At 36.5% G+C, this 18,982-nt stretch overlaps 1 protein-coding gene across 12 annotated transcripts in view; it reads left to right on the top strand.

Annotated features, from left to right (window-relative positions):
* Positions 1-18,982, top strand: part of CADPS2 (calcium dependent secretion activator 2) — a 304,359-nt gene that overhangs the window by 266,888 nt on the left and 18,489 nt on the right. For 11 of the 12 annotated variants that reach the window (XM_052667761.1, XM_052667760.1, XM_052667754.1 and 8 more), the window contains 4 exons: positions 1,750-1,824; positions 5,121-5,204; positions 5,319-5,351; positions 13,030-13,137. In XM_052667761.1, the coding sequence (XP_052523721.1) occupies positions 1,750-1,824; positions 5,121-5,204; positions 5,319-5,351; positions 13,030-13,137 (300 nt within the window). The remainder of the gene's footprint in view (positions 1-1,749; positions 1,825-5,120; positions 5,205-5,318; positions 5,352-13,029; positions 13,138-18,982) is intronic. The other variant, XM_052667757.1, reaches the window with a different exon arrangement.

The following is an 18,982-nucleotide window of genomic DNA, read 5'->3' as shown; positions in this document are numbered from 1 at the left end:
GCAGAAGCAGAAAAAACAGTCCTTCTATTTCTGATTTTGGGGTTGTGCATATAACCTTGTCAGCTCACATAACTCCATAGTGAATTCTACAGTATTTGCCATCTTCCTAAAGGCAACCACCTGCAGTCTGATAATCTTCTGTGAGGAGCTGAAGTTTTGCTTTGTCAAGCGTGTCTGTATTGCTGGAAGTTGACACTGGGGAGGATTGGGATAAAAAAAGGGTTTGATTGTATGGCTTGCAAAATAGGTCTTGGGGAAAAAAAAAAAAAAAAAGAAACTCAGATTAAAATAAAAATTCAAATCTAATTTCTAAAGAAACTTCATAATTTTGGAAGCTTTTTGTTATTTTTGAATAATTCAAATTGTTTCTTAATATTTCTGATCATTAATTTTTTTGGTAATGAAGTTAAATATAATGGATCTATGAAAAGTTCTTTAATGTGTTTAATACATTTTTTCACTCTTCTGAGATGTGTGCTAATATTGTCTGAGATCTGAATTTATGTTTTCCAACTATTTTTAAACTGCAGAGAAAATGTTAAAAGCAAAACTTAACATACATTGGGAACAGTAGTTGGTACATGGAACAGATGAATGTGCTTGGATAAACACATTTCATAGTTTTGTTCTCTCTGAGTTTCAATGCAATTTTAGGAAATGTACTATTTAGAAAATTATTCCTAAATCTATTAAGCTGAACGGATTTAATGTTTTGATTTGTATGGCAACTCTAAGGCAGATAAAAAATAGCCTTTGAAAACTCTGCAAACTATTCATCTAGCAGCTGCTAAGTTAGGCTAATGTTTGTACTGACCCCAGTACTTTTACTCTGAGCATTATGCTGTTAGCTGTTCCAAGTAGCCTTGAACTATGAAGCAGGGTTAGTCTTTACAAGTCACATTTTCTGTGAAGTGGCTATTGGGGACAATCTTTGCTGTCAGATAAACGTTTCTAAAGGAAGAATTACTGTTTAAATTGATGTGCCTCCTTGAAAAAATGGGATCCCTAGTTTCTGTTAATTTCAGGAGGGAACTCTGTGGTGTTATCTAAAAGTCTTTCAGATTTATTTTAAAAGCATTTACTTAAAGGCACTTTCTGTATGAAAAAGTGGAAGAAAGAGACTATGGAAAATGAAGGCTGTTTTATTATGCCTTTTATGGCCTATTAATTAGTTACCGTCTATTCTGCTTTATTGATGAAATTTTAATTTTGCCCTTGCTTGAGCATATTGTAAGACTTACACAAACTGCAGCTCACTGTGCTAACAGAAAGGCTCTTTTAGGATGAACAATTGAAGTTCGTTTCATTTCTAGAGGACATTTAAAATAACTTATGAATGAGAGTTGTCAGACACGAAATGCTCTATTAATTAAATCTTATTCTAGTCTTTTTGCTTCTGCAGCTAAACCAACCCTTTAGAAAAAAATACATGGCCACCTTAATTATATAGGGGAAGACAAAAAGTATCCTTCACATTCCTTCGCCTGAATAAGAATAAGAACTCAATTCATCTAAATAATAACCCCATTAGCTGCTTAACTCAACAGTATACATGGGAAAATTTTCAACACACAACATAAGAAAGTGTTGATTGGGTGGATCGTTTTCAAGGGTTCGTTCTTCTGATGGTCAAAATGATAATTTTAAGTAAATCTGATCTGGCAGTGTTATCAGCTTCACACTGTTTATGACATGACAAAAGTGTGTCTTCATGTACATGCTAACGCTTGTTTATCTTTTGAAAAACAGCAACAATACCATTCAAAAATAGATGACTTGGTTGAAGAGACTGTGAAAGAAATTATTTCACTCCTTGTTTCAAAGGTAAAACAATTTAGATTTTAATTAATTAAAAAAGTAGAAAATATATTTCTAATTGCTGAACTTCTGAAGTGTCTTTTATTGTTATCCAGGCTTACAATACACTTGGAAGGGCAGGAAACAACAACACAGTTTGTAACTCATTGTCATCCAAATAATATCACGTTTACCAAATTAAATTTTATTAACTGTTAGGTGGAAAATGTCTGTGCAGCTGCTAATCAGATAGAACCAGCAAGACCTGATTACGTCAGTCCTGTCCCAGATAACACCATGTTTTACTTTTTGTTTAATGAAAACTTTCTCTCCATCATCAGATAGTATTTAAATAATTTTGTGTATAAAGCTGAACAACATCTTGAATGTAAGTTTTTAATTTTGCTTCACAAACCGTTTAATTTAGAAGTGTATTATAAGTTGTTATTTCCTGAAATTGCCTTTGCAGATTTTTTTATGTCAGAAGGAAACATGGTTTGACATGGTATAAATACTCGAATATTTGAAGAAAATTTAAATAACATCTTGTGTTACTGTAGCACTTCAGTAAAAGTCTTAAGTGCTTAATGTAGAAGAAAAGGCTTTCAGTCTGAAGGACACAGCAAATAATGACTAGAGAACATAAACATTTTATAAGATGTTTTGCTGTCTGTGCATTGCAGACTACACAGAAATATCTGATTGTCAGAGGAGAAATTAGCCTTGCATTTATAAATTGTGAGTTAGAGAGAAAAATTAAGACCATGCTCATATTTTCCTTATGCCTTTGTTTTCGTTACTTACAGCTTGCTGGCAGGGGGTGAGAGAGAGCAAGAATCTCTTTTAGGAGTGACCTCCTGCTTGTACATGAGTTGGAGTGGGAGTTTTTGTAGGATTGTTATAGAAGCTTAGGCACGGTTGATAGATGTGTAAAAAATGTAAAACTGCTTTCTGTAAAGTGCTGTATTAAAATAAACATTACACCACATTGTTCACATTGTCAGCACTGAGATTTATATGCAACCTGTCAGGTTTTTTAGAATTATTGAAGATGTAGAGGAGGAAATCAAGTGAAAGCAAATCACACTGTTAGAAGTCAATCCTTGAAATGTTTTTTAATGTATATGATATTACTGAAAGAGGGAAATAATCATATTCTTCCTAGACATAGATACAAATTCTACAGACAGTTGCCATTGGTGAAGAGGGATTTACATTATTAGTTATCACATACACTGCTACAAGAGGTTGAAAGAACAGGAAGCAAATATTCTGTGTCATAGGCCAATCATTAGGAGCTTAACCAGGCTCTCCTAACTTGTGATGTGAACTGCCAGTGACATCCTGATTGCTTCTGTTCCAAAGCAGAAAGCCTCTGAAGGTGCTGAGTAAGGCTGATGCTTCACTCTCTTTTGGCTAGGAAAAATGTGCATCAGTGTGCATAGTATCCCTTGCATGTTCATTATTTTTCAGCTATTTTCATTACTGTTTATCCTTTGCCTCTGTATATTTGCCTCAGTATTATGTTCCAGTGGAGTAAATGTTTCCATATTTGTTTTTAGCTGCAAGTAATTTAAGAAAACGAAAAGAACACTTCAGTGAGATTCTATTTAGAAAAGATGAAACTGTGACTTTTATGTGTAAGACTTACAGAGCATTTAACAAATAAGAGAACAGCACTAAACAGTGGAACAAAGCACAGTGTGTCTCGGAGTAACCAGTTCAGAGAATCAGATGCTCTTAGAGCTTTACAAGTCTGTACAGTGAGAGCTCAGAAAAGAAATTTCCAGCTTCATAACTGTGTCTTTCATTTAAATGGACATCCTTGACACTGTGGTGTTTAAATTCCTGATCTTTTGTGTCCCACTTATATTGGAACCATTTCTATCCCACTTGTATTGGAACCATTTGTTGGCAATGCATACATAATGTTTTTTGTAACCCTTCCACATAGTGGATATTTGCACAATGTGACTGAACACCCTTGGGCAGATGGCATCCTTACCACTCAGATAAAATGAGTATGGGAGTCTGCAGCGCATGAGCAGCAGCTTCTGCAGGCACAGAACAGCAAGGCAGAGAGATGGCATTTGATCTAATAAGGGGACTCTAATTAAACTGTGCATGGAGTGCAGGAACAACCACATTCTCTCTGGTAGCTCATGAAGTGGTTTAATTCCTTGATCAGTGCTGACATACTAGCGTCTTAATTAAACGCTGTAATATGGCGGGTTGGATTGATAAATGACAAATGTAGGCTTGCACTTGCTCTTGCTCCTTGAACTGTTAAGAGCAGGGCTTATTGTAAAGTGATGATCTCAGTTCCTCTGGAGGTGACACTGTTGTGACACTGTTACAGTGCCCATTAACAGCATGCCAGATGGAATTTTGTTCTGTCCTCACACTCATAAGATGATACTCGTGGTTGTTGGAATGACTGCATTGGAGCAAGGGATGACTTTTAAAACAATCTTTATACAAACTGGAAGGCAATTTCTATGTGTAAAATAAATGCGGACGCATACAATGGCTGGCAGATACTTTGTCTTACACTGTAAGTGACACGTCACAGAGGAACATGTTCTAAGGCTAATTTAGGCACTTTAAATATTAAGGCTACAATTAATTATGAATACAATGAATAAGAGATTTTTGGAGTCAGAAATAAATTCTGGCAAAATAGCCTTTGCATGTTACTTGAGAGTCACAGGTGGAAGTATGGGAGAAAAGACCCTGCCATAACAGAGATGTAGGGCCTATGTTCTCATGCCCCATATTGGCCATGCAGGAGCTGTTGCTGTTAATGGAAACGAGCTGACAGAAAACACTAGTGCTATGACACTGCTGGATGAAACTGGTGTTGGGTTTATTTTCAGTAACGAAGATAAGAGGAGCGTGATGTTGACATAATAGGCTTTAACAGTTGTGGTCCATCATCTCTGAAGCTATGATCCTAGAAACTGAGGTCCTAGAAAATAACATTTCCTACCCAGAATACATGTTGGATATACACACTTCTGTATTTAACCATGCAGTGCAAGGAAAGCAAAGAGGTATGTATTAACAGGCTCACCTTGAGAGGAAATGCCAGTTGGTTTTTATTTCTGCAGTCATTAAACAGTGATATCTACCAGTGTGGTCAGAAAGTGAGCTGAAAAACGAATGCCTTCCATGATTTCAGCATTTTGTGTGCCGAAAAATGATCAAATTGGCGGTTTGCCATGTTGAACAATAGGAGTCTGAGGAGAAAACCTCATTTTCTCATTCAAAATATTTACTTCTCACATTGTGCATTTGGCTTTTGCTCTGTGCTTTTCCTCCAGGTTGTTTCAGTGTTGGAAGGTGTGCTGTCCAAACTGTCAAGATATGACGAAGGCACTTTCTTCTCATCATTAGTTTCATTCACGGTAGGTGTTCGAATTCACAGTGCTTTTGTTCATTCTGTGCATAATTCTATACTTGTGCACAATCTGTAGCAGTAAGCCCTGACTGTGTGCTGTTTTATTTTTCATTTTCTAAAGGTGAAAGCAGCTGCAAAATATGTTGACGTTCCTGTAAGTACAACCTTTTTTTTTTTTTTTTTTTGCCATTGTTAATAATAATTCAAAAAAAAAGGTGCTTTTGTTAACTCACACATTTTTTGTTGACATTTTGCTTTCCTACAGAGATTCATTAGAGCTTTGCACAGTCTTTAAACAGCCACTACAAACCTCAGAGGGCATTTCATTTCCCTTAAGCAACAAATAACTCTCAAAGCAAAGCTTAGAAAGGTTATTCTCAATGCACTTTTTCAGTTGTGGAAGAGTGAGGATTATAACCTAGGTACTCTTTTGTAGGAGTCCTTCCATCGTTTGGGCAAAATGCTCAACTGTAGAGGATAAGCAACAAGTAAAAGCATCATTTTTTACTGTACAACCCAACCGTGCTTATTTAATCCCTTGCTTGCTAAACTTCTGTTTGATCTGCCATTGATTGTGTGGTGTTCATGTGGTGTGAATAAAAACTAAAAGGATTGCCGTTGGAGATATTTTGTACATAAAAGTAAAATGCAACTATAAGAATATTTTCATCAGAGTAAAACATTTTTCTTTTAAAAAGCACAAATACTGTCAATATTGCTGTCAAAAATATTCTTTGCTCTCTCAAAAGTGTCCTCCTGGATTTCAGTGTGATTCTAAGATTAGGTTATTTTCCAAGCACAGGAAAAATGATTGAAATTATGTTAATTATGTTACGTAAATGCAATTACTGAATGGATGAACCTCAAACATACTAGACTGCATGGTTGCTAAAAGTTCTTTCAACAGTTTTATCTCCTCCTGTCCTTGCTTATCATATAGCTGCAGGTATGAAAGGGTAACAAAGAGGATCACAGTAGGCCCAGGACTGAATACTTCTAAAAATATTAGTCTGTGCTTGAAATTCAATTCCTTGCAGTGATAAAAGACTCAGAGGTACCCCAGAATGCAACTCTCTCATTTGATATAGTTTCAAAAATATGCAAAATTGCACTTTTTCAGATGACTGTATTTTGCCTCCATGCCTCCGTTTGAAGATGTCAGTGGGTCACCTCAGTGTTGTCCTTGGGCTCTTGGTAACTAGACTGCTGACCACATGAGGAGAAGGGGTTAAGAGGCAAAAAGGCTGCTGTTTGGGTCTGGTTGTTTTTTTTAAAGTATGTGCATGAATTCATCAGAATTTTCATCTTTGATTCTATGTTGAATATTTGGCAGAGTGGAAAATATGCTATTTTATAGTGAAATAAGAAGAAACTAACTTTTTATATTTACAAAGGAGATATTAGGAAAAAATGAAGAGAGTACTGGGCAGAATGTTTTAGAGATAGGATGAGAGGAAAAGATAAAAAGTAAAGGATTAAGAAAGAAAAAGGACATTCTTGAATGGCTCTTGGTCATTTTGAGGAGAAGATTAATTCTAATAATTCTAGTATTGATAGGCAACTTAGATGTTAAGTCGTGGGAGATAAGAGCATACACTCAGCAGATGGCATTCTTCCTCTTCTCAGGGCTGGAATGGGAAATGTGGACTCAGACTTGCAGTTTGCTTACATGTTCAGTGTCACCATCTACCCTTCTGTTCATCAGTCTTTTCAGAGAATTGTGAAAAGCTCCATCCAAAACTAAATGTCATCTTTTGATTTTAACCTGCTTAAGAAAGCATTCAACATAAGGATCCATTTCTCAGAATGCTCTTTTAAGATTTGGTAGGTGCACAGGCACAAGAAATTCCCAGTGCTTTCTTCTACCACAGCACTTGGGGATATATTGGCACCTATGGAAATATTAGGGACAGTGCAAAATAACCCAGACTAAGAAAAGTATTATCAATGATGATTTATGTTTTCATAAAAATAATAATGAAAAAATCTAGTTGCTATTTTGCTATTTTTATTGGTAATTGTGACGATATGCTGTTCTCTGAAATGGAAGAAGTTGTGGCCGTTGAGTTCATGAAAGAAAACAAATGTTTGGAGGAAAACAGCACAAACATTAGAAATATTAGCAGTACATCAGTGATGCAATTTTTCTCTTGTTAATGCTATGCTTTGATTTTGGGAATGCAGGAAATTATTTGGTGCACTTTAAAAACAAACAAACCAAAAGGAAACCTCACCCAAATAAGTATTTTAGTTTCTCTTAAAGCCCAAGCAATCATTAGCAGACACAGAACTAAAACCTGTTTTTTCCCTTCTTTAGTGTTATGTTCACATGGCCAGTTAATTAATGAGAAAAGGAAAAGAATGCAGCAAAACTGAAGGCAAAAATGTATATCAATCTCAAATTATTGCTATTCCTCAATTATGTAGATAATTTAATTGTGTTTATTTTCTCATCATGTTAGTTTTGCACGCAAATAACTGTATATCTAACTTATCATTTCTGTACACGTTTGCCTCATTTACAAATATAACCAACCAGAGCAATTACTTATACAAATTGAGCATCCAGTTACATGCATATTTATATACTTTTTGTTCAGAAAGGTATGTTTAAATCCCTTTGTAGGAGCCAGTAATCTATGCCAGTCATTTAGAGGGCACAGAAGGAACCTAATCCTCCCGCACTCCATGTAGGCCACCTGTCATACCAAGTGCACAGAGGCCATTTGAAGGAGCCAGGACTGACAGCAGTGCACAACTCACACAATGCCAGCCCTCTTACTCTGCTGTTGCCTTTATGCAGGGATCAAAGGTATGAAAAGGGGCCTCACACATGTGCCAGCATTTGACTTATGGGGTCCTGTAGAGGCCAAAGTAGGAACTCTGCCTCCTACCAGGCAGATACACATTGGGACCTTCCAGATATCTCCATTTCCAAATACAACACTTCTGTTGCATTACCTATTCAACTGATTTTGAGAAGTAAGCAACTTTTCTAGGAAATCAGTCTTTATTAAGGTGTGGCCATACTGTACCATTCCTTTTTTAATCAGGATTTACTTGGAGACCTCTGTTTACAAATAAAGAACACAAAATAGTCCTCATCCTCATGCTTCTCTTATCTTCCTCCTCCTTTGTACACCCAAACCTAGGAACCATCCTTCTGCTTTCAATCCATAGAAAACAAGCTACTGGAATAGAGCAAGAGGAAATGCTCTGTATCATCCTTTTTAAGTCAGTGGTGTTTCTGAACTATATGTTAAATGGAGATCAGGAGAACAAATGCTAATCAGACAGAAAGTTAAAATAACATAATAGAGCAGAATTGTTTGTTGGAAGTGGGAAAGCAGAGTTTCAGAGTCATCAGATTTTGTCATAGTAGCTATAGCATATTGAAGATCTTTTGCACCACAGAATTGCAAACATCTGCAACAGATCTGCAAACAGGGTGCAAGCCCTCTCCAATGCCTGTGTTGCCCTTTGATTTCAGTGGAACTGAATTTGTATGAACAAGTGTTTGCTTAAACGCTTGTAGAATCACAGCTTAAGTTCTGCATGACTGTTCTCTTATAAAATACACAGCTTAGCCTTTGCCAAGCTTGTTTTTTTAATCTACTAGAAGATGCATTACACGCAAGGAAACTGCATAACATCTTTTTGGTTTAAGCAAAATAGTATTTCTCATAACCATGTAAGAATAAAATACTGCCTTTAAAATGAACTAATCATGGTGTAGGTATTTTGATATGTAAGAAATGAAGAGTGAGGATCCAATCATGAACACAAGTAGCTTTCATTCCAAAAATATTTTAGTGATATTTTGTTCTATGATTCAAAGGCTTGAGTTATGACCCTTGAGTATTTAGAGGAGTGAAATTTTCCAGCATACTCTTTCATTAGGTGGTGGACACTTAATAAGGAGCTCCTATGTTTCTCACAATGGCCCCCTCCAGCTCATCACTCCTTTTCACTTCATTGTTCCACCCGCACTGCAGATGAAACGCCTCTCTCCAGCAGGGGAGGGGAAGGGGGCAGAGAGGAGAGCACATACAAAATAGGAAGAAGTTAGTTGTTACGTAGTTAGCCTTCAGCATCTGCTCTCCTCTTTGAAAAATGAATGCTTTGACAGGGTAGCAGCTCTGTAAGGCTACGTTTTTCTGAGTAATATCAAGAATCAGAGTATGCTTAAAATTCTGTGATGATAAGAAATGTTCTGTGACAAATGCCTAAGTGAGAATAAACACCATGCGGGTACTTACATGGTTTTTACTGAGATTCATGACAAACAGGTGAATTGTGAAAAGCTGTGCAGAGACTTAAGTGTATCTGTGCTATAGGGAAAAGCTGATGCTAGTGGCAGTATTCAACTTGTTGCAAATCTTCCAACAGTGAAGCAAGTGAATGTGTGGAACTCAAGGCCGTGCAGCATTACTTTTGACCAGACACCCCATCACCAGTGGCCCAGCACGTGTCAGTCCTAATGGAGTTTCTACATAATCTTTGGAATGGGAATGAAGTATTTTTAAATTTCCCTCACTTTATGTAGACATTATGGCAGTGTTTCTCTGTTCGATGGTGAAAAGTTGTTTCTCCTTTATCTAAATTCATTGCTGTGAAAAAGTGCGTGGTGATGTGGGCCCTCCCACCAGTGCAGAGCAGAAGAGACAACCCGCACCTGTGGGATTAGGTGGAGCAGCAGGAAGTAAGAGCACTTGCAGTATATAATTAAGAAGGATTTTTTTTTTTTTCCCAAACAGCATGTTCATCTCACCAGGTTAACTAGTGATTAACCCTAAAAAAGAATGTGCCCAAGCCTACACCCTTGTTGAAACTCATTCACTTGCCAGTGTATTCAGTTACTTGTGTAACCAGCGACAAAGTAACCCTATTTACAACTCTTCATTTCCTGGTATTTTATTTGATGTCTTTGTGCTTCTGGTTTCTCCATTCATCTCTTTGTTTGGTTCTCTTTCATTTTCAGATAGGCAAAACATCTTGTCTGCTTGTTCTGAATAAAACAAACCTACAATAACTTTTTATCCATCATAAAAAAAACCACTTTTTTTTTTCCTTGGGGAAGTTTTCAGACTGAATGCCTTTTTACGCTTACCCAGATAAATATACCAGGCTACATTTATCTCCTAAAGCTGTGAAAATCTCTTTCTCCCATTGGCTCCTGCAAATGCTCTGCCTGACATATAGGGGAGTAAAATTCTATGTTTTGAGCACAGAAGTGGAGTCTTCAGGTTTGTCTGGTATTTGTAATTAAGTCCTCTGTGACTGCTACTTAAAATATATCTCAGTTTGTGTGAGCTTGCATTTTAAGGTAGACCCAATTGGTTTTTTATTATGATTGGTATTGTATGTTTGCCTGTTTCTTTTATTCTGAAGCTTAATACACGAAATAGAACAATGATAGGGTCCTGTAATCAGAGGTTTGTTTCTAATACGTAAACCCTATGGAAAAAAAGAAAAAAAAAGTATGGTGCTGCACCTGCTTTAGTGCTTTGTGCTTATATAGCTTTCTTTTCCTCTTCCATGTGTTCAGAGACAAGAAATTCAGTGCATGCTGTATAAAGAGATAACAGACAATTTGATATGATGTTAGCTCATTCCATGTTTATTCTGTTTCACACACCATAAGCAAAGATGGTTAGTTTGCAGTGATTTTGGTGAGTTTTTAAAAGAGAAACTCATACTGTTGCAATATTGGTAATCTTCCTTACCCAGACGTATTTCTACTGTAGAAAGACACTGTTTAAAGGGAAAATTAATTTTTTTTCCACATTGATTTCAAAGATAATTATCCTGCACACATTAAAGAAGGATGAAGTGTTTTAAAGAACTGTAATTCTAATTGGTAAATGTCACCAGCTGTTGCAGTTACTCTTACTTGTGTATATTCTTTTAATGATTACACTCCCATGCCACAAGATACATGAAAATATATTCACTAGGTGTGAAATTCCCATATGTCACAGCTTCGAGACTAGGTAAACAGCTCACAGATAAGGGGAGAGCTAACACTGATGAGAAATGCTATTTTTCTAGCTTTAGCTGTCTGCAAGACAAACATTGCTTTATTTACTAAAAGAATTGAACTAAAGGAAAAAAATGCATGAACCAGAGAACCAGCAGGTTTTAGCATTCAGTGGAAGGGTCATTTTAGATTTGAATATGTATCTCCAAGAACCAGAAATAAATCTTTCAATTATTAGATTATCTCTTTCACCCACCTCTGAAATTTCAGAGAATTTCCCCATTTTTTCTCCAAATTAAAACTAGCCCAATCTCTGTAAATTTCTACGGCGTTTGAACTGTTGGCTTTCTTCTCTACTTTCACGAATGAGTATCTTAAGGGACTCTGTGTAACTTCCAGTTATACATCTCCTTTGTTTTGATTTAGTTTCATTTAGAAACATCTCTGCCAACTTTTAGAGAAAAAGGCACTTTTTTTTTTTTAATGAATGAAATCCATTTATCTCAAACAGTTGTTTTATCTGTTGTCATTGTACATTTTTATTTCTGTGCTTATGATCAAGGTTTGTAATTCAGCTGTAAATATAAATCGTCTCAGTTACCTCTTAAGAGTTTCATGTTGGTAGCTACACGTACATGATAAGATTTTTAAATGACATTATCAATATAAATGCACAAAGTGTTGAATTGTGGGGTGTGAGATTTGGAGATGCTAGAATCGTTAAACCAGGCCGTCATTCCAAATCCTTTATAAACACATTGTGCTAAAGCTTACTGCAGAGACATTTGTTATAAAACTTAGCTTTCGTTTGCGTGCCGTGAACTGAGAAAACAAGCAACAACAAAAGCTGTTATGCAGGAGCAACATAATACTTTTACCAACTTGCTTATATGTAAGTCTTTCCAAAGTGCTTGTGTTTGTCCTTGGTTCCTCCTATAGAGAACAGTGAATTCAGACCCATTCTGTGTGTGCTACCAGGAAAGAGGTCATTGCAGGCTGACAGGGTGAGGGTTTAGGTGAAATAACATTTTGTGCACAGAGAGGTCCAGAAGTCCCAGTTGGGCAGGAAAACACAGCTACAGTAACCACCTAGCAGGTTTGACATTTGGGCAGCCTTTCCTGACCTGTTTAGGAGTATGGTATTAAAATTCTGCCTACTCCAGCATTCCTGCAGAACATGGATTGGTACAAGAAGGGAAATATTTTAGTCCTTTCCTGTTTCCTAGTCATTCTCTGAGCTGACTGTGCCCCTGTTTCAGTAAAATGGGGCTACAGGTCTACTCTCAACCTAATGTTTTTGTGCCAATCTACTCATTTGCTTTTAGTGAAATGCTTGAACTTTGAATGAGAATTAATAGAAGCTAAACTCAAACACAAAGTTCAGCTGTATGTTGAACGCAAATGGCAACAAAACTGACTGAATGAAAAAGGAACTGCTTGACATTTTTTAACCCTTTTCTGAGTGTGATGGTAGCAGGATCTGGATCATGAAGATGGGGTAGTTGTGGTAACCTTTCTAAAGACAAAGGGGAAAATGTCCTAGTTTGCCATTGATGTTACAAGAACCAAGACTTCCTTCTTGGATCACATATTGCAGAGCAGATTTATGACTCCAAGCATTCATAAATTGTAATAAAAAGTGAACCCTTCTGAACTTGATAACTCAAAATTCATAGCAGATTTACTAAATGCTGTCAATACATATGGAAACATTCTAACATAATCTCAGTTTTCATTAAGACGAAGTATGAGACTTTAAGACTGAGTATAAGACTTCTTATGTCTCAGTTGTTGCATGGTCCTTCTCTTTCCCTTCTCCACAACTCCATCTCTTTGCTTTATGTTTCCACAGAAACCAGGGATGGATTTAGCAGATACCTACATCATGTTTGTTCGACAGAACCAGGATATACTTCGAGAAAAGGTCAATGAGGAAATGTATATAGAGAAGCTATTTGATGTAAGTAACTACCCTTGCAAGCTTTGCTGTATCACTACTACACTAGAGGGAATAAGCTGCATTTTTATGATATTCAGCAAGCCATTAAGATGTTCTTCCCTGTTGATCGTTTTTTTTTTTCCTTTGCTTTTTATTTTATTTACTGTCTTCAGCTAACAAGGGTGGCCTTTCTTTAAACACTGTATGCGTGGAAATTTTAAGTGCTAGAAGGCAGAAATAAAAATGGTAGAAGATTGCTATCTAACATAGTCATTTTTCCAATGTGATTAGTCTAATTTTATTCCATCTTTTGATTTTGAGTGTGTTAATGGAAAGAATTTGATGAGTGTGATAGAGTGGACTCTATCACAGGGTTAATTTCTCTGAATAAAGAGCTTTTATATATTTCTGCATGTTCATGTACAGAAAGAAGCCAGGTATGCCATGTGCATCTATGGATTTGACACAGTTCCATGGAACAACTTTTAGAAATTTCACTGTTATTTTTACTTTAAGACTCTTAAGAACTTTAAGTTGACCATTCACTGAATTGCCAAACTTCTATTCAAAATTTTGATCCAGCTTCTGCAAGTTCAGCATAATTCTCTTCATCTTTGAGGCTCGCACATAGTTAGCCAGCCTGTATTTTGGCACAAAATCAGCTCCTATAGCAGCTTCTGCAGCTTCCCTCAAGCCATGCCTCAGTGTTGATGTGTTCCCTTTGCATTAGGAACGATCACCTACTTTACCAAAATTTTCTTTCTTCAAGGCTCTCCTAAAAGGTCATTTGCAACATTCTTAGATACATTTCTGCTAATGAGCACTAATTTATGTCTAGTGTCTCCTTTTCTGATTTGCCTGAAGCAGAATTTGTAGGTGGCTGAAATTGTATCTTCTACTTTTTAATAAATTCAAAACGCCATACATTTAAAATATCATTAAATTGACAGTTATTTTATTATAAACTTGTATCAATTTACTTGACAATGATATTATTATGTAGGAAATCAAGCAGCAAAATAAGTCATCTTTGACACTGTGCAGTGCAATCCATTGCAAAACAAATTCTGGAACATAATACACACTTTGAAATGTATTTATTTGTGTGTCATCTTCTAAGTATTTTAGAAAGCTTTGCTGGCAGTTTCATTTAATTATGCAAGTTACAGCAAATGTTTTCATAACAGCAATTCACAGCCTTTACTGTGACACTACAGTTGTGGCAGTCACAGAAGGTCCCATAACATAGACTCTCAGCCATGGTATGTCATGTCAGTGTTTGTTGTTTGTTAGACTGGGTGGTCAAAATGAGATTTATCTCTCAGATTTTATATTTCCAGACACTTCCAGTCAGCTTTAAGGAAAAAAAAGAAAAAAAAAAAAAAGTATCATCTGTTTTAATAAGCTAAGTGCTAATATGTGTGAAAAGAATGATTTTATAAAAGCTTTGATGCCCTGCAGGGGTAGAAAAATTATCATCCATCCAGCTGGCACCTTCACAAAGTACTAAAACCATATTAGCAACTTCTGCTTCAGTTTGCTTTTGCACTGAATCTGCAAGCATATGTTTCATTTTCAAGTTTCTATTTTTTTGTTTTTCTTTGGGGTTATTTTTGCTTATGTTGTAATTTTCTGGATGTTAATAAAATTATGTGCCTAAGGCCAAGTCTAACACTTACAGGAGCGACCACATTGACTTTGTTGACGTAATGGAATTGGACCAAGCCACAGGCAATGTCCACAATATAAACTGAACAGGCCCAGAGAAGAGCCCTGAGAATTAGCAAGTGATCATCCATATTCTTATGTCGTGCATATAGCTTTTAGCATGATTTGGGTTAGGCCAGTATGTAGTAACCCAAGGTACTGTTGGGGTTCACATGGGCTGAGGGCCTCTCCCATGTGTTGCTTCAACAGTCAAACTTTTCAATGCTCATTTCTGTGCATATGCAAGCCATGACAGACCACTTGATTTTGAAAAACAAAACTGTTCTTATCCCGATTTATTCGTAGTATGCATCATATGCTGTCATGGCCGATCATTAGTGCTGAAAAGGGAGGAGAGAAGACATACATAGTTCTTGAACTATGATGAGTATTATGTGCATCAAATATTTATCTGTATCTTATTAGTTATGTCAGTTTTGTATTTTTACATAAGAGCACGCTAGGAGATATAATCAATGGGACAGAATCAGATAAATGCAGTAACAAAAACGTAAGCTCATAACATGCAAAAATTTAAAACAAAGGCAAATGGCTGTGTAAACTATGTTAACTCACCTTTCTTGCGATTAGTTCTGGGGTTTGTAACAGTGCAATTGAGCAAGAATTTGCCCATGAATTCTTGGAGGACTTTTTTTAATTAGTAGTGTAACAAAGCATAGATACTGTTTTATAAATTCAATCTTATCAAGTTATATTTCAGTAAGAAACACAAAATGAATTCAAATTTTTATGAAAATATACTTCAAGCCATTTGACTGACTGACACTGTACAAGGGCCGCCCTGAAAGCGATGTCTCATATTTTATTATGTTGGCCCAGGACGTCAGAGGCAGATTGTGATGGTATGGCAGCAGAGGTTGAACCTTCCCACCAGTATCCCATGATGTGTTGTTGGTGTCTGACAAATGGCAGCAGAGGGGCAGTCTGCCAAATGGTGTCTGACATGGAAGCGTGTGTGAGGGAAAAGTGTGCCATTGAATTCCTCCACGTGGAAAAACATGGCATCCATTGACATTTATTGCTGCTTGCTGAATGTTTGTAGAGACCAAACAGTGGATATGAGCACAGTGAGGTGATGGGAGGTGCATTTCAGCATCGGCACCAGTGACATGAAAGACAAACCACAGTCTGGACAGCCACACATAACTGTTATACCACAGAATGAAGAGTGTCTTGATTCAGCTCATCCACAGCAGATGGAGCTGAGTATTGTCTTCAGTGCATTGGAAATGATGGTGGCAATGTTGAAATATTGCAAATTTTGCATGATGTGGGTCCCATAAAGGAACAGAAGGAACACCGTATGCAAGTTTGTCAGGAGCTTGTGAATCCATACAAAGCTGACAATTTCCTGGATTGCATCGTAATCAGTAATGAGATGTGGTGTCACCACTATGAGTCTGAGTCAGAACAGCAGCCCATGGAGTGGTGACGTGAATTTCTCATGAAAGGAGAAGTTCAAGATGCAGCCCTCAGTGGGGTAAGTGATGTGTGCTGACCTTTGGGATAGGAAAGGGGCAATCCTTCTGGATTTGCAGGAACCTGGACAAACCATCAATTCTGATTGCTACATTGCTACACTGACTAATGTGAAGTCAGGCCAGAGAAGACAACCTTTCTCTTGTGAAAGAAACATGATAATACAAGGCCCTGTATCAGTTTCAAGACTGTGGAGCAAATTGCCAAATGTAGCTGGACTGTTCTAATAGACCTACCATGTAGTCCAGACTTGGTGCGTTCTGATCCTACCATGTAGTCCAGACTTGGTGCGTTCAGATGTCCATCTGTTTGGGCCAATGACAGATGGACTGTGTGGGCAGTATTTTCCTAGCAAGAGTGCTATCATAGGAGCTGTGAAACAGTGGGCCACCTCCACTGGTGCAGATTTTTATGAGTGAAGCATGCAGGCTTCCATTCATTGCTGGAGTAAATGCATGGTTACTGGTGATGACTATGTTGAAAAGCAGTGTTTTGTAGCTGAAAATCTGCTCCATCAAGTAGTGTTATTGTGCTTTGTATCTGTTGTTTCCATGCAAATAAATAGGAGGCATTACTTTCAGAGCAACCTACATACATCACTGCTGTTTTCCCCTTAAAATATATAATATTATAAAATAAACCAGCTTAGCAAAATAAAAAAAAGTGCATTTGGTTCTTGAGAAGCCCAGAAAAGCATTGCCAAGCTTTGAAAAATATGAAAATATGAAAAATATGAAAATTCAGAACAGAATTTAACTTGTGAAGTGAATCTTTACCTGTGAGAGAGATGCTCATTTTTCTTCTGGAAACTTTCAAAAAAGACTGGGCTGCAGGATTTTCTCTGCACAATTTTGAGCCGTTTAAGTTCTGTGCTTCAGTGGCTTTAATTGTGCAGCAAAATAAAGGTGGTTTTTTTTTGCCTTTCCCGGGAGTTACTTGGCTTCTGGTTGCATTTCATTATTACTTTCTCTAGAAGGGGTATAGACAGCAGGGACAATATGGCTTGGTTCTCCTGGTAGCACCACTCACAGGTCAGCATGCCATCGTCTTCTCATCTTTAGTCACCAGATTTAGAGTCACAAAGAGTTATTTGCTTGGTCATTTTATGTAGGACTTCTTTCATTCTGTAGTGGTCCTCTTCCTAGTATCAGCTGGGAACTTTAACTACCAAAACTCCTTCCCATCCCAGGAATTTACGACATATTTTTCCTATCATCTGTAGCAGTTTATAGTTGTGCATTTTTTTGCTTGGTTGTTTGTTTTTAGCACAGCAGAACTTAAAGAGCACTAGCAAGGTTTTGTAATATGTTGTACCTGTGGAAGATCTACAGTGTTTCTGGCTTAAATGTCTGTTCCGTGTTCATGACATGATTTAGTGGAGGGTTATTAGAGTTAGGGTAGTATGGTTAGGTTGCCCTTGGACTTGATGATCATTTCCAACCTGAGCAATTCTATGATTCTATGATTCCTGAAGGCTCAATTGATCCATATGAGTTCTTCCAATTTCGTATGCCACCAATGCAATCCAAAACAATGAATTTACATTGGAGCAAGTTTACGTCTCTAAAAAACTCAAAGCAAAAATTTTCTAACATTAATGCTGCAGTGACCCAGGGAGAATCAGTGCATGGCAACTAAATTATGTGTTTATTTAATGATTTAGACTTTTAATTCAAGATAAAAGCATCAGCCACTGAAACTTCTTTAAGCCTAATAACTTAGACCAATGCATTATTTTTTAAATAATTGGTAACAAAATATTTTAGAAACAGTTATACTTTAAGCATTTTTCAAACACTGGTTCAAAAATTATTTTCAGAAAAAGCTGTTAGAGTAATACTTAGTGAATGAGAAAATGAAATATTTAACTAGAATTACACAAACCTACGATAAATCTAAAATGCTACTGTTTTGTTTGAGCCCCCTCTTATTTATAAAGATAATCTACCTCCTCAATGACATAAGAACATTTGTGCTGCCTACCACAGAGCAGTGCTCTGTATCTGATCACAAAATTGACAGACGTAAAAAATATCCATCTGTAAAATTCACATGGAGTCTGGTTCAGCGCTATTAAAATTGGAGGAAGTTCAGCCATTGACTGCAAAGAAGCAACATTGTGTCCATAAGTATGTCTTGTTATCATCACTGCCTAGATTTAGATTCATGTTTCTACTTGAATTATTCAAAGGGGACTAATTCATGTTTTTGAGCATTTTAAATGACATTATATTTATAAATTAAAAACACATTTTAATTTGTCTAGCAAGCTTCAGTTTATAAAAGTAGCTTTGTATAGAACACTGCGTAAAACATTGATGGAGTTCTTCCTTTAGGAATGTAAAGTTCTCAAGTGTTACTTGGGTAGATTCTAACTTTCTTCTACTTTTTGCACCTAAAGTGTGACAAGAATTGTGTGAACACACACAAACAAAAAGTGTATTTTCAAATATTTTCCCTTTAAAATAGTTTTATTTGCCTTTAATAACTTTATTTTATAGACTGCGTTTGTGTTGAGACTCTAATGAAAAACTTAACAGTATAAACAGAGGTACAATTCTAATTTTATTGGCTATATATGTGATGATATTTCTATCCAATAATTGATTGCTACTTTAAGAATAAAGAATTATTTATGAGAATAATTTAAACCCATCAG

The sequence above is a fragment of the Tympanuchus pallidicinctus genome, unplaced genomic scaffold (assembly GCF_026119805.1).
Source record: "Tympanuchus pallidicinctus isolate F22 unplaced genomic scaffold, pur_lepc_1.0 scaffold8, whole genome shotgun sequence".
NCBI lineage: Eukaryota > Metazoa > Chordata > Aves > Galliformes > Phasianidae > Tympanuchus > Tympanuchus pallidicinctus.
This window is presented reverse-complemented; position numbering and strand designations above follow the sequence as displayed.